General features: G+C 34.3%; 1 protein-coding gene across 1 annotated transcript in view; it reads left to right on the top strand.

Annotated features, from left to right (window-relative positions):
- Nucleotides 1–16399, top strand: part of SPRED1 (sprouty related EVH1 domain containing 1) — a 96663-nt gene extending 80264 nt beyond the window's left edge. Inside the window, exons 5-7 of the mRNA XM_069461755.1 lie at nt 8494–8652; nt 12316–12417; nt 15372–16399. Coding sequence (XP_069317856.1) covers nt 8494–8652; nt 12316–12417; nt 15372–16022 — 912 coding nt within the window. The 3' untranslated portion in view covers nt 16023–16399. The remainder of the gene's footprint in view (nt 1–8493; nt 8653–12315; nt 12418–15371) is intronic.
- The last annotated feature ends 251 nt before the right edge of the window (nt 16400–16650 follow it).

Below are 16650 nucleotides of genomic sequence, written 5' to 3'. Positions count from 1 at the left end.
ATTAATCTTTTTACTGTCTCCATAGTTTTGCCTTTTCCAGAATGTCATATAGTTGGAAACCTAATATGTAGCTTTTTCAGATTGGCTTCTTTTATTTAGTAACATGCATTTCAGTTTCCTCCATGTTTTTTCATGGCTTGATAATTCAGTCCTTTTTAGAACTGAATAATATCCTATTGTCTGGATATATCACAGTTTATTTGTCCACTCACCTACTGAAGGACATCTTGGTTGCTTCCAAGTTTTGGCAAGTATAAATAAAGTTTCTATAAATATTTTGTGTGGGCATAAGTTTTCAACTTCTTTGGGTAATAACAAGAAATACTATTGCTGGATCGTATGGTAAGGGTATGTTTAGATTTGTAAGAAACTGCTAAAACTGTCTTCAGAAGTGGCTGTACCATTTTGCATTGCCACCAACAAAGAATGAGAATTCCTTTTGTTCTATATCCTAGTCAGCATTTAGTGCTGTCACTGTTCTGGAGTTTTACCATTCTAATACTTGTGTAGTGGTAGTCCATTGTTTTCATTTGTAATTCTCTAAGTTCATATGATATTGAACATCTTTTCATAAACTTCTTTGCCATCTGTATATCTTCTTTGGTGAGGTGTCTGTTAAAGTCTTGGCCTATGTTTTAATTGGGTTGTTCAATTTCTTATTGTTGAATTCTAAGAGTTCTTTGTGTATTTTGGAAAGTGGTTGTTTATTAGATATGTCTTTTGCAAATATTTTCTCCCAGTCAGTGGCTTATCTTCTCATTCTCTTGACATTGTCTTTTAATTTATATAATGCTAAAATATAAGGGTTCTTTACCAAAGGAAATTTTTAACTACTTCTATCATTTAATAAGCCAACAGTACAATTATTAAAAGCTTCTCTTAGTTGGGTATAACGTAGCCACACATTTTTCAAACCTGTAATTTGTGATAACTCTAAGAATGAAGTTCTGGAGCAGTATGTCAGTATCCCTTTTTTCCACACTTGATTTATTTATTGGTAATTATACATTTTAAAAGGATGACAGAACAAAATTAAATTTTCTCTGTCTCAGAATTAATAGTAGAAGGCAAAGGGAGGGAGAAGCAAAGTCTGTCTTTATTTTCTCTAGAGCTGTCATCTGGTCTTATGTGCTGATTGAGAGCTACAGCTGGAATTATTTTATTGCTTTGCCCCATATCCTTTTGCCTCCATGGGCAAAATTGCTATAGTACTCTCTGAAAAAGAAAAAGCTAAGCAATCTCTTAGCAATCATAGGATAATAATTATTATACCAGCAGCTGAGAGTAAAACAGACTTCCATTGTGCATTAATTATTGGCATGGGTTACTTTGTAGATAAATACAGATGAGCCTATGCCAGCAAACAATACTGAAAGCATTGAATATGGATGTATATAACTGCCGGAGATGTTTTTTTAAGCCTAGAGATCATGCTAATGTATGTACAGTCTTTGTGCATTTCTTATATTAAACTTTCTGTTCTTGTGGAAGATTCTTGGCATTTCCCACCTTCTAACTTTAAGTTATGTCCATGTTTCCAGAGTAATTGTTACTTTTCAAGGATTATAATCCAGTAAAAATTACAGAAATTTGACTTAGCCTGAACACTTTTTGCTCAATTGTATCAAAATTGAGAAAGTGTTTTGGCTATTCTTAAAGGTAGAGCACCCCTAATTAGAAATGCTCCAAAATCTGAAACGTTTTGAGCACCAACATGTCACTCAAGGGAAATGCTCAGATTCCGAATTTTTGGATTAGGGATGTTGAACCTAAGTATAAATAAATGTTCCAAAATCTGAACAAATGTGAAACACTGTGGTCCCAAGCATTTTGGGTAAAGTATACTTGACCTGTAATTTTAATTGTAGAAATGGTGCGGATAATTTTTTTGGAAAATAAAATATTTTTCTTATTAGATTGGCAAAGATTGGTAAGTGATAAGGCCCAATGTGAGCAGAGATGTAAGGAAATGGTCCCTGTGTCATAAATTACTAAGGGGTTTTTAGTTGATACGTAAGTTTGCCAGAGGGTAGCTTTTTTAATATAATTGAGTATATATATATATATATATGTGTGTGCTTTATTCAACAACTCCATTTATGGGAATTAATCTTAGGGAAGTAATATTACAAGTGCACCAAGATGTATGTATAAGGAGATTCATTGCAATGTATATAACAAATATTTGGAAACAATCTAAATATGCCCATAATTAGAATATTGGCTAAGTAATATATATGCAAACACTAGGCTTTTTTGCAGCCATTTCAGGGGTAAATCCTTATATAATGATGTAGGAAAAGGTCCATAGAATGTTATGAAATGAACAAAACACTGTATGGATAGATTTTATAATATAAATGGAATCAAATTATATATAATATGTAAACATATGCATGCATTAGAAAGTTGGAAATGATACTTGTCAAATAGTAATAGGGGCTATTCCATTGGGGTGGGATTTTGGAATAATTTTTATTTTTTGTGTAGTTTGAACTTTGAACAGTTACTAAAAGGTAATTTTTCTGTGAAGATTTGTTGTTTAAGGAGCTCTCTTTCTACATAGTTTTCTATTATACCACATTTACTCCTTAGGTGCATATTAATGTTATCTGATTTGTGGATATTTGCATATCAGACTATGTATAGGGTTCTTAGTGTGTGCCAGGCATAGTTAATTCTGAGCTCTAGGCATACAACATTGGCAGAGTCCCTCCTTATAGGCTGTCTTAGTTTGCTGTGGCTGCTATAACAAAATGCCATAGACTGGGTAGCTTATAAACAGCATATTTATTTCTCACAGTCAACAGTCAAGGCACCAGCAGATTCAGTGTCTGATGAGAGCCCGTTTTCAAGTTCATAAATAGCACCTTCTGGCTGTTCCCCACATGGCAGAAAGGACAAGACATATCTCTGGGGCCTCTTTTATAAGGGGACTAATCACATTTATGAAGGCTCCACATTCATAATCTGCTCACAGCCCCACTGCCTAATACCATCATTGGTGATTAAGTTTCCACATATGCATTTTGAGGGGACACAAACATTCAGACTGTAGGACTGGTTCATGGGAAAAATAAAAATAAAAGAATACTTAGACTATAGGGAGATAGATATATGTATTTTTAAGGAAATTCAAAGGAGGGAGTAATTAGTGTGGGAGTGGATCAACAAAAGCTTTTTGAGTTTGTGGCTGAGGTTAAGCATAAAGCAAGTTTTTTAGTGGAAAATTCGAAGAAAGCAATTATGGGTAGAGGAAGTAACAGGTACCAAAAAATCAGAAGTATGAAATGTCAGATGGTAACAGAGAAACAAGCTCATCAGTATTTTTGAAAGAAAAAGATGAGAATGAAAGAGAATGAGCCATAGTTTCAAAGTATATTGCCCTTTTTTCTCTTTTAAAGTAACAGACTATGCATTCATTTGTTAGTTTTTAATTCTCAGACTTTCTTGTTCACCTATGGGAAGCTATGTAATTTTTAGTAAGACATCCATTATCTTAGAAATTAATAGCATATACACATGTAAGAGTGAATATGAAAATGCCTACTCTTGGTAAGAGTGTGGAATATTGTTTGTGGATATGTGAATTGTTAAAACCACCTTGGAAAATCATTATGTAAATGGGAACATATGTATATCCCATAACCCAGCATTTTTACACTTGAATATGTACCAGAGAAACCCTTGTACATAAGTACCATGAAGCCTGTACAGTATTGTTCATAGCAACATTTTTTGAAATAGCAAAAAGTTAAAACAACCTGATCATCCATAGAGAATAAATGGATAAATTGTAGTATTTTTATCCTAGCTCTTCCACTGAGTAACTTTAATTTTAGGCAAGTTACTTAATCCCTCTGAGCTTTAGTTTCTTCATATGGAGTACAAAGATAGTAGTACTATCTACCTCAAAGGATTGTTGTGGGTACTAAATGAGTTAACCCAGGCAAAGTGTTTGGGACGATACCTGATACATAGAAAATGTTCAATATATTTTAGCTACCATTGCTACACAGAGGTGAAAATGACTGAAATATTGCTATACATGTCAACATGAATGAACTTCAGTGAAAAAACTGAACAAAAACAAATCTGTCCTATGTACCATGATATTAGTAAAAAAAAAAAAAGCTCTATAGCTAAATATTGTTTAGGGATGATACTTGTGTGGCAAAACTAAAGAAGACTAAGAAGATGGGGAAAAAAGTGACTTCAGGATAGTGTTTACCTGCTGGGTATCTAGATGGTAGTGGCTGCTAATATGGAGAAACAGTTATTAGTTGTATTGGTTATATTCACTTTTCTTAAGTTGAGTGACAAGTGCATACATTTGTTTTATTCTTTGTGTCATTACATATATAGACCTTTATATATGAAATATTTCCTTAGAAAACCCATGAGTCCCCTGGTTCTGGCCTCAACTTCCTGGAACTATATCAATGGTTTGGTGTGTATACTTCCTGGTATTTTAAAAATACAAATATAAATCTATCCATCCTTCTGCCAGTTTGACTACTGGGATCATGCTATACTGACTGTTCTGTACCTAGCTATTTTCACTTAACAATATCTTGTGAGTACTGTAAACATCTTTTTAAAAGCTACATAGAATTCTACCACATATATGTCATGATTTTTAACCAATCCCCTTGCCGATGGAGTGATACTTTTTTTCTTGTTTTCTCTTTTTTTGTTAAAAATAGTGCTACTGTGAGAGAGAAAGAGAGAGAGAGAGTCTATATATACAGTCAGTTCGTAGAATTGCTAGGTCAAAAGGTATGGATTTTTTTTCCAGAGACATTGTCAAATTGCTTTCTTACCAGCAGAGCAAAAATTATTCCTATTTCTCCACACCCTTGCTAACATTGAGTGTTATTAATTGCCTATTTTTTTATATCTTTCCTAGTTATTATATAATAATGGCATGATATTTGATACGCTTTTCATTGAATGAAGTTTAGCATATTTTCGTATATTTATTGCCCATTTCTTTTTCTTCTGAAATAAAATTGAACTTCATCTTGTAAGTTTGTGTTTCCAGAGTAGAGAGGGGGCTCATTCCTATGGACTGTGTAAATTATGTATCTTATGCAAGGGTTCTTCAGGCAATACTGATTCTCTTCCCTGTCCTCTTCAGTATGTGCCCAGTCTCCCAACAAAGCTTTGGTAATTGGAAACCTTAGAAGGGCTTTAAATAGAAAAAACAGCAGATTTGCATGAGGAATGAAGGGATAAAGACTGGAAACAAGGAGATCACTTAGAAACTTACTGAAATAAGACAGGCAAAAAAAGATAATGAGGGCTTGCTTTGCATCAGTGAATAGTGGGTATTGAGAAGAGGAAATTAATTTGAAAAACTTGGAAGATTAGCTTGTTTAGAAAATTATTTTATTGACATAAAGAGATATTCTGCATGAGTCCAGAGGGGTTTGGGCAAGGGTGTAGTATGTCTCAGTTCATTATTTCAGATGAAGAGGAAAAAATATATTTAAGCTAAAAAGTGACTGTATTGTATTTTAAAATATGATTTGGGTGGTACGTGCCTCTAGTCTGAGCTACTCTGGATCCTAAGACAGGAGGATCACTTGAAGCCAGGAGCTTAAGGACAGCCTGAGCAACATAGTGAGACCCCATCTCTTAAAAACAAAAAAAGAAAAAAATAGGAGTAGAATTGTTGCTAAACTTGTATCATTCTAGCAATAATTATATTCATTCATGGACATATGAATTAGTTGAAAAAAATAAATGTTTAGTCTCATTAAGAGTTACACTACACCTCCAACAAAATTTAAAATAATACATTATGATTCTGTAATATATCAAAAATAAGGGGTAAAGTATTAATATATATAGTAATTAGATTTTAAAATAAATCGATCATGTACAAGTAAACAAGCTTAAAAATTGGAAAATTACTCATACCATAAGAAGGAATGTTAATTCATTTTATTTTCTTCAAACTTTTATCTTTTTATGACTATGATAATACTGCAAATAAAATTTTATATACTGACTTTTTAACACTAAACAGTTCCCACGTAGTTGATGTGATTCACAAACCTAATTTCAAATGACCACACGATATTCCATTTAGTGGACATATAATATGCTTACCTGTTCCCTTACTATGGCATATTTAGGTCATTTCTTCCTTTTTACTACTAAAAATAATTTTTTTAGAAAAATATTTTGTGCCTAAAGCATCTTCCATTTTAGTACTTTTTTTCTTTGATAAATTCAAGAAGTGATCAAAATGTGTGAAAGTTTTAAAAAGCTTTTGATAAATTTTAATAAAATTGCTTTTCAGAAATGGTTGGTCCACATTCCTGTGTGTGTAAAATTGTCAATGAATGAGCATGCGTGTTTATCACTACTTTTTAAAAAACTTTGTCAATCTAATATGTCTCTAAGTTTTTAACTTTCCTGAAAGACATATAATTAAATAGTAGAAAAATACATTTTTCTAGTTTGGAATTCTCTGAAATGTTAGTTTTCACAATTCACGAATAACATGTGCCTTATTATAGATGTATACTTTGCATTTTTAGTGTTTTGTTTTGTTTGCCATATCAGACACCTGAATGATGCTTCAGTAGTTTTATTATCTAGGACCCATTTAGGTGTGTACTTGTAAATTCACTGTGTGATATGAACCATTCCTAGCTGATAGGTTAATTCTTGCTATTTTGATAAACATTTTAAAACCATTTGTTACCCAAATATGACACACATTTTTATTTAATAATGAAACAACATACACTTTGGATATTTACCTTTAAAAATAAATAAAGGTATTTATTCTTAATATAAATATGTTATTGTTTAATTTTACAGAATATAAGTAGAATAATCCAAGTCAGTATATAAAACACTGGGTTTGTTTAGATACAGATTTTTTTTAAAGTAAGCTTTATTTTAATTTATAACTCTTAAACGACTTCTTAATTAGGTTGTAATTTGGTAAAAGACAATCCAATTCAAAAAAATTGTCACCATTAAAATCATAATTACTTTATAATTACCACTGATACTACTATAATTCACGCTTGTTTATAGTTTGGGTTTTGTTTTTTTTTTTTCCAGCTTATTATGGGGGTACATAAGTTCATGTTACATACGTTGCCCATTGTTTATAGTTTTTAATCTCTTGAGCATTCCAATTAACCCGAAGATTGTTGATACAGATACTATATCCAATTTATAATTAAAAACTGTGATTCAGAGAAGTGAATTTCCTACCTTTTATTTCCTAATTGGATGAGACAAAATTCTTAGGCCATTTTTCTCAACCTTTTTTTTTTCCCCTAATGTTTTCTTCTATTTAGTTTACTTATGATTTATGACAATTACTTGAGTCATTTATTATAAAAAATCTATGGAACAGATAAATCTATTTCTTGAATTTTTTTACTCTTCCCAATTTTAATTATTTATTTTGAAATATTTAGTCAACTCCTTAATTTTAGCATTACCTGTCACAACAGATTAGGACAACTGTTATGAAAATTAGGAAAAAATAATGATTGGTTTTGACATAGTTTTAAGTTACAGTAGATTCTCATTCCTTTTAAAAGTCTTAAAAGTTTCTCTACTCCCCTGATACCATAACAGCTTTTAGTTTTCAGAATGTATTCACTTATATTATTATCTCACTAGATTCTTATGATAATCCAGTGTCATAAAACAGCATAAGTATTATAATTATTTTGTAATTGAGAAAACTGAATGCTAAAGAAATTAAATGGCAAAGGCTATTTTTTATTCCAGAGCAAAAACTAGAACTTGTGTTTATAAATTTAAAATACCTTAGTCATTTTATAAATTTTATTGGTTAATTTTGGAAACAGCACCAACAAAATTTTTAAAATCTTTTTTTAGTTAAAAAAAAAAGAAAACTTATAAAGATCTAAATTTGTTAGCCCCATAGTGATTACTCTGAATTATTTTAGTGAAAGTATTTTAGCCATTTTTACTTGGCTGTCAACATTTCTTCTCAAGTAAATGTACAAAAATGGGGAAAGAAATAGCAAATAGTTATCCTATTTCTTTAAAAACACAAAATGAAATGAAACCCTTCCAAGACTTTCTGTTTTGTAGTATACTAAATTTCATTTCTTTTACGTTTATTTCATAGAAATTATTGTTTATGACATTTTAAAAGCATATCTTTAGTGACTATCACTGATTATATACCTAAGTCTCTTGTACATAATTTAAATCCTTCTAAGTAATCAGCAAGTTCAGAATAATTTATTCATTCATTTTTTCAACAAGTGTGTAGGCTACTAAAATTAGAGTTACTGATTTGTACTTTGTTCTTAATAACTTGTTCATTTTCTATGTACATACAACCTTTTATTATAGTTAAAAGGTTACTAGATATCTGTTTGGTATGGCGTGGTTAGCCTTTCAAATCTTCAAGTTGTTTTCATTAAGAAAGCCCATTGTGTTTATTCTGGCAACTAATGAGTTGAGGGTTGTTCCCATTAGGCCACTGAAGAGGATACTTCCAGTTCTCTAGTGAAGGATCACCTTTTCCAACAAGAGACGGTTGTTACCAGCGAGCCTTATAGGAGCTCAAATGTAAGACCTTCTCCCTTTGAAGATCTGAATGCCAGAAGAGTCTACATGCAAAGCCAAGCTAATCAGGTGAGAATATTTTTCATCATGTTATTTTTGTGTGTAAAAATTAGATGATGTATTAAACAAGGACATTAAAACTACCTGCCCTTCACCAAGCAAAATAAACAACAAAAAAAGCAAAACCAGGAGAGTAGAATTTATAATGAATCAAATCCAGAGTAAGACAACAAACGTATAGACCATAACATCCTATATACAAACATCCTTGAAAAGAAAAAATAGTCTGAAATAGAAGACAGTGGTTGTTTTTACTAGATCTGCAGAAATGAGACACCCATGGAGAATTGCCACTTAAATGCTAGCTTAGGTTTTTCTCTCCTGTAATGCTTAACAGGCATTGTCAATGTTTGTCTTTGACTCATTTTAATGTCTCCATGTGCAATTTAAATCCTTTGGATGGATAGGTACGGTGTTTCAAAATGCTAATACACTCAGGTTTTAGTTAAGTTTTTTAAGCCTGGAAGGCATTATAGCTCTTATTCTCAATTTCTCTTAGTTTCAAGTTCCTGGAGGTCATTTCACTGTAGACAAATAAGGCAGCATGTATCAGTAAACTCATGATCAAAGATATATGTCATATTTGATACATAGAAAGGAATATATACACTGAACACTTGAGAAACCACCAAAAACTTTAAAAAAAATACCCCTTATCTATCCCCTTTCCTTCATCCCAGAGGTAACCATTACCTTGAATTTTATTTGTTTAGCATTCTCATGCTTTTCTTGATAGTTTACCACTTGTTTCTTTTTCTTCTACCAGTGGATGTTTCAGTTGTTTTTAGGTTTTTGTCATTATTAGGCATACTGCCAGTACAAACTTTCTTGTCCCCATTTATTCACATACATGTGTTTCCTTAGAGTAAGAGTGGGCTCTTGATGTTGATACGCTACAAAAGGCTCTTGGACCTATTCGACTATAGGATTGATGTGTGTCATATGACCAAGGGATATATATTGAAAATTTGAAGATTGTAGAAATAATTGTGATTGTTCCTTTACAAATTGTTTTTAACTACATGCTCTTATTACTGAGTAATAAAATTTTCAGTGTCACTTCTCTGTGTATTCTAGGTAGAGATCCTTTTTGAGTTTTATTTGTGGCCAGTATCTCGTAGTTTGTGATTGTTTTTTACTCTATGATATTTTGGTAAACAGACATTCTAAATTGTATTGCAATTGAATTTATCATTCTTCTCCTTATATTGTTTTTACAAATTCCTCTCTATATGTTTGAGTCTCTCTTCTCTCTTGGTCTATTTGTCTGTCCTTGCACTAGTGCAATATTGTCTTCTTTACGATAGAATTACTGTAGCTCCGTAACAAGGCCTAGATCTGTAGAGCAAGTGCCCTAACTTTGTTTTTCCTCTTGGCTCCTTTTTTTTTTTGGATGGAGGGGCGCTGTTTGCCCTTAATCAGCTTGTTGAGTTTGATAAAAAATTCTTTTGTGGTTTATCTTTGAATTGCATTGAATCTATTTATTAGTTTAAGGGTTAATTTAGTCTTATTCATGAATATAACGTATCTCTTTATGTAGCTCTTTTTCTATATTTCTCAATAAAACTTCATGTATTCTTTGTCAAAATATGCATCTTTTATGGGATTATTCCTTTGTACCATTCTGTGTATTGTCATAAGTGGAATCCTTTTAAAATTTAATTTGTGACCAACTTTTAAGAAACATCTCGTATGGCTTTTTCAGCTGATAAATTCTCCTAAAGACTATAGCGAAAGCACCAAATTCCCAGGGTGTTAAAAAGTGGTAATTAATTGGGTGTATCTTATAATATCTGTGTTTAGTAAATATAAAAAGATCAACATTGTCCGTTTGTCTTTTTTACTTAGGGATTGTGTGAGAAAACTAATACTTATAGATTCTATTGACTCAGGTAGTTTTTCCAAAGTGTATATCTGTTTAAGTAGCGTATGTCTTTTTTCTGGGCAGTAAAATTGGAATAATACGTGAAAAAGTCAACATTTTTACTTTTTAAATAAGATCTCAAGAATATATATTTAATGTATAATTGAGGTTATTGTATTCTATCAGGAAAAAAATTTTTTCTTTCTACTTTTTCATAATGCTATTCTGGGGTTTTTTTGTTTGTTTGTTTTTTTGATTTAGCCAAATATTTAGCTCTCATTCTGTGTTTATGTGACATGTCATTTCCTTTATGAAGCCTTCTCAGACCATTTAATCCATAGGGATTTATTCTCCTATTAATTTCTTAATTCTTACATATTCTACCTGTTAACATAGAAAACTATCCATAATGTATCATTAAGTGCAAAAAGCAAGGGCATAGTACAAAGCATCCCATTTTAAAGATCCACATATTTGCACACGCACGCTCGTGTGTGTGTGTGTGTGTGTGTGTGTTTTTAAGAGACAGGGTCTCACTCTGTCACCCAGGCTGGCGTGCAGTGGTATGATCATAGCTCACTGTAATCTCGAATTCCTGGGCTCAAGTGTTCCTCCAGCCTCAACCTCTTGAGTAGCTGGGATTACAGGTGCACACACCACCATGCTTGGCTCATTTTTAAATATTTTTTAGAAAGGGGGTCTCCTGTTGCCCAGGCTGGTTCCAAACTCCTGGCCTCAAGCAATCCTCGCACCTCAGCCTCTGAAAGTGATAGGTGCCACCATGCCCGGCTAATTTTTTCTGTTTTTTGTAGAGATGGGGTCTCGCTTTTGCTTGGGCTGATCTCCAATTCCTGACCTCAAGCAGTCCTCTCAGCCTCTCAAAGTGCTAGGATTACAGGTGTGAGCCACCACACCCAGCCTAAAATTTTTTAATGATAGTTAACTTGTAGAACTGGGACTGAAGTTCTGGGATGAAGATTGTTACTTTCTGTGCTTTTGTACAGTTTGAAATTTTTGCCATGTACATATATTGCTTTTTATGTTCAGGGTTATAGTTTTATTTTATTTAGTTGTAACAGTGAGATTTGGATCAAAATGCTCCAGAAAAATAATCAAGAAGAAAACAAGATTGTCAAAATGTTGAAGCTAGATGATAAACATGTGGGGATTCATTATATTATTTTCCTTTTGTGTATATTTGAATTTTTCATTGTAAAATAAAAACTAAACTGATAAATTTTAACTATAATTTAGCTTTGAAATCAGCTTTGCAATTAAAAAAACTAATAAATGTATGAGGACACTAAATGTCCCTTTGATTTTTTTAATTGAGATATAATCCACATACCATAAAAGGGAGTGTATAATTGGGTGGTTTTTAGTATATTCATGAGATTGTGCAACCATCACCAGTATTGAAACATTTCTAAAACATTGTTATCAACCAAAAAAACCCCATACCAATTAGCAGTCAGTGCCTCTACTCCGCCAGATGCTGGCAACCACTATTGTGACATGTATTGGGACTTTATTTCTTATTGTGATTGAGTAATATCCACTCTGTGGATCTTTGCTTATCGATTGGTTAGTTGATGTATATTTGGGTTATTTTTACTCTTTTGGCTATGTATTACTTGTTAAAGTTTAAATGGGTAAGAAAAGACCTGATTTTTTTTTTTAAGGTGGGGGGTGATTCAATGCTTTTTATCAAGACCATTTTGAAAAACTTCACTACCAAGAGGTTATGAAGTTTTGGAATGTCCACTGTATGTGGTTTCACTAAAAGTAAGAAATTGTTTGTATTTTAGATAACATTCAGTCAGCCAGGCCTAGATATTCAGAGCAGAAGTATAGAATATGTACAGCGGCAACTATCCAAGGAATGTGGAAGCCTGAAGTCCCAAAATAGGGTAAGTAATGTTACTTTATCTTCTGATATGGTATATAACTAATTAGTATATAGGTGAAGTTTTCCAGTCCTTCTTATTCTCTATATAGTTGAATTATACTAGAAAATTTTTCATTGTAAAAATTTTCTGCATATATGCTTATAAACCCTGTTACTTAAACTCCATGCAAACTTCTCATTTGAATCTGAGGGATTGCGCAGCTGTATTTTTCACCACATAAAGCCGAAAGGAATTGTATATTGTTAATTTAAAGGACTGCATCCATCATCCTGCTTTTAGCCCAGGCTTGGAATTTTTTAGCCCCAATTCCAGATATCTGAGGAATAGAAAGAAGTTTGCCCCCAACCTGGTTCAGGTGCTTACTTGTAGACTAGTCACTGTAAGGAACTAAGAGATACAAATTTGCCCACTAGCAGCCCACCTTTATGATGATGGAAAGTTTCAAAAGACTTAATTTTGTTCCTTGGCCTCAAAGAGGCAATCTATTCAGAAGGATTAAAAGGGAGGTGGAGGAGTAATTTTTCAGAGACTTTCTGTATAACCAAGCTATAAATATATCTGTCCTTGTATTAATTTGTGAGGGCTCCCATAACAAAGTACCACACATTGGGTGGCTTAAGAACAGAAATTTATTTTCTCATAGTTTTGGAGGCTAGAAGTTCAAGATCCAAGGTATCAGCAGGTTTGGATTCTTCTGGGGCCTTTCTACTTGGCATGCAGATGGCCACCTTCTCACTGTGTCCTCACATGGCCTTTGCTCTGCACATACATTCCTGGTGTCTCTCTGTGTCCAAATTTTCTCTTACAAGGATACCAGCCGGGTTGGATTAAGGTCTACCCTAAGGGCCACATTAGTCATCTCTTTTAGGGCCCTCTCTCCAAATACAGTCACATTCTGAGGTGCTGGAGGTTAGGCCTCAACATATGAATTTGAAGAGGACCCAATTTAGCCCATAACATTCTGCCCTCTGGCCGCAAAATTCCTGCCCTTCTCACATGCAAAATACATTTCACCATCATCCCAGCAGCCCCAGAGTCTTACCCTACTTCATCATCGTTTAAATCCCAAATCTCATCTAAATATCATCTCTCAATCAAGTATGGGTGGGACTTAGGGTACAATTCAACTTGAGGCAAAATTTTTTCCCTAGCTGTGAACATATGAAACCAGACAAGTTATTGGTTACAAAATACAGTGGTAGGAAAGGCTTTCAAAAGTGAGAAATTTAAATGAAGAAAGGTGTCATGAGTCCCAAACAATTTCAAAACCTAAAAGAAAATTGCATTAGATTTTAAGCCTTTAAGATTTTAGGATTACAAATAATCCTCTTTGGCTTAATGCTTTGTCCTCTGGGCCCACTGGAATGGTAGCCCCAGTCCCTCAGCCGTAAGTGTCAGCATCACCCCTGAGGCTCTGGCCCACTGAAACTGAGGAGTTGGCCCCACTCTTTGGAACTGAGGAGACAGCCTGCCTTCAGGTCATTCTTCCCTTTTTCTGCAGGATAACATGTGTTCACATCCACATAGCTTCCTTGGCCTATCCTGTAGAATTCCAGAAGTCTGACGGCCCTTCTTTCATTTTGTCCTTCCTCTGTCTCCTTCAGTCCCAGTTGGCAGCATTTCACTTTATCATATGGTTGTCCAGCTACACCTAGGTGTTCTCTTTAGTACTGAGGTCCGCAACCCCTAGTGCTATAGACCAGTACCAGCAGTCCCTGGCCTGTTACGAACTGGGCTGCGAAGCTGTGCCTCCCCGCCCCTCCACCTGTGGAAAAATTGTCTTCCGTGAAACTTAGAAACCAGGTCACACATACAACAGGAGGTGAGTGGCAGGTGAGCGAGCAAAGTTTCATCTGTATTTATAGCTGCTTGCCATGGCTCACTCAGTGAGCTCTACCTCCCACCTTCACCCCACCACCATCTGTGGAAAAATCGTCTTCCATGAAACTGGTACTTGGTGCCAAAAAGATCGAGGACCACTGCTCTAGAACATTTTTTTTCAATTTGTGTAGACTGAGAATTTTCCAAATCTTTTAAGTTTGGTTCCTTTTGCTTAACAATTCCTTCTTCAATTTTTCTCTCTCCTTTCACATTTTACTGTAGGCAGCAAGGAGAAAGTAGGCTACAGTTCAACACTTTGCTTAGAAATCTCTGCTAAATATCCAGGTTCATCACTCACAAGTTCTACCTTCCAAAAAGCACTAGAACACAACTTAGCCAAGTTCTTTTTTTTTTTTCAGCTTATCGTCATGGGGGTACAAACTTAGCCAAGTTCTTTACCACTTTATAACAAGGATCGCCTTTCTTCCTGTGTCCAATACACGTTCCTTATTTCCATCTGAGACTGCACCACAAGCACCTTTAAAGTTCAAATTTCTACCAACAGTCTCCTCAAGGCTCATTCTAACGTGCATCTCAAAGCTCTCCCAATTCCTAAGCCACTTCCACATTTTTAGATATTTGTTGCAGTGGCAACCCACTTCTTGGCAACAAAATTTGTATTTGTCAAGGCTCTCCAGAGAAACAGAACCAACAGCATATGTAGATAGGTAAGATAGATAGTTTTACAATATTTTAAGAAATTGGCTCCTGTGATAGTGGAGATACAAATCCAAAATCTGCAGCGTAGGCTGGCTGGAGACCCAGGAAAGAGTTGCCATCAGAGTCCAAAGGCAGCCTGCTAGCAGAATTCCTTCTTGCTCGGGGGGAGATCAGTCTTTCTTTGTTCTATTAAGGCCTTCACCTGATTGATTGGCTGAGGTCCACCCACATCATGGAATGTACTGTGCTTCGCCCATAGTCCACCAGTTTTAATGTTGATCTTATCCAAAAAAACACATCACAGAAACATCCAAAATAATATTTGAACAAATGTCTGGGCACTGTGGCCCACCAAGGTGATACACAAAATTAACCATCATAGTCTTTATTGCAGTTTTCATTTCTTTCCTTAGGTCCCTTTGAAATCAATCAGACATGTCAGCTTTCAAGATGAGGATGAGATTGTCAGAATAAACCCTCGAGATATCTTAATACGTCGTTATGCAGACTACAGACATCCTGACATGTGGAAAAATGACTTGGAGAGAGATGATACTGACTCCAATATTCACTTTCCTAAACCAGACAGTAAAAAATCAGACTATCTGTACTCTTGTGGGGATGAGACTAAGTTAAGTTCACTCAAAGACTCTGTGGTATTTAAGACACAACCTTCCTCATTAAAATTTAAGAAGTCAAAACGAAGAAAAGAGGATGGTGAACGTTCTCGCTGCGTTTACTGCCAGGAGAGGTTTAATCATGAAGAAAATGGCAGGGGAAAATGTCAGGATGCTCCAGACCCTATTAAAAGATGCATATATCAAGTTAGTTGCATGCTCTGTGCAGAGAGCATGTTGTATCATTGTATGTCAGACTCAGAGGGAGATTTTTCTGATCCCTGTTCATGTGACACTAGCGATGACAAATTCTGCTTACGATGGTTAGCCCTGGTAGCTTTGTCTTTCATTGTACCATGTATGTGCTGCTACGTCCCTTTGAGAATGTGCCATCGCTGTGGCGAGGCGTGTGGTTGCTGTGGTGGGAAACATAAAGCTGCTGGATGAAATGGTCCAGGGCCAAAATGAGCTTAAAATCTTTGTTTCCAGGAATTAGCTAACTTGGATTTGTGGAAGCTTTTGGCAAGCAATATGGAATCTTGCCTGGTATCATTGGGGCCACACGTGGAGGAAGCAGAATTCGTCAGTTCTTGGCATTTCACAAATGCTAGCCATGCCTAACTTTTTCCCTTGAGTGCATGGCATGTTTTGTTACAGGTTGTAGTATTTGCAGAGGGAAACCATTTCTGGTTATTGGCTATAAAAAGTCAGCATAAAATATGATCCAACTAAAAGGGATTAATTTTTTGGCATTTTTGTATATTTATGCATTAGGTGATGGGACTTTTAAAGGTTTGAATTTATTAGGACATGAACTAAAAAGTGCACTAGGGGACAGTTGATTTCAATCTAAGAAAAGTTAACACTTGGAAATTATAAGAAGTAAAACAAGTGCAACTAAATCATTTATTAGTTGTTTTTTGAAAGCAGTTTTATGTATAAATAACAAATGTTTATATTTAACTAAATGTAAGGTACGAATTATTACATATTAAACTTTTCTTCCCCTTCCTAGTTCTGAAGTAGATATACATCTATCTACTGTCACATTCCATATATTTTGAATATTTAACTC

Source organism: Eulemur rufifrons, chromosome 2 (genome assembly GCF_041146395.1).
Source record: "Eulemur rufifrons isolate Redbay chromosome 2, OSU_ERuf_1, whole genome shotgun sequence".
NCBI lineage: Eukaryota > Metazoa > Chordata > Mammalia > Primates > Lemuridae > Eulemur > Eulemur rufifrons.
The sequence above is the reverse complement of the archived record's forward strand: the minus strand, read 5'-3'. Positions and strand labels throughout refer to the sequence as shown.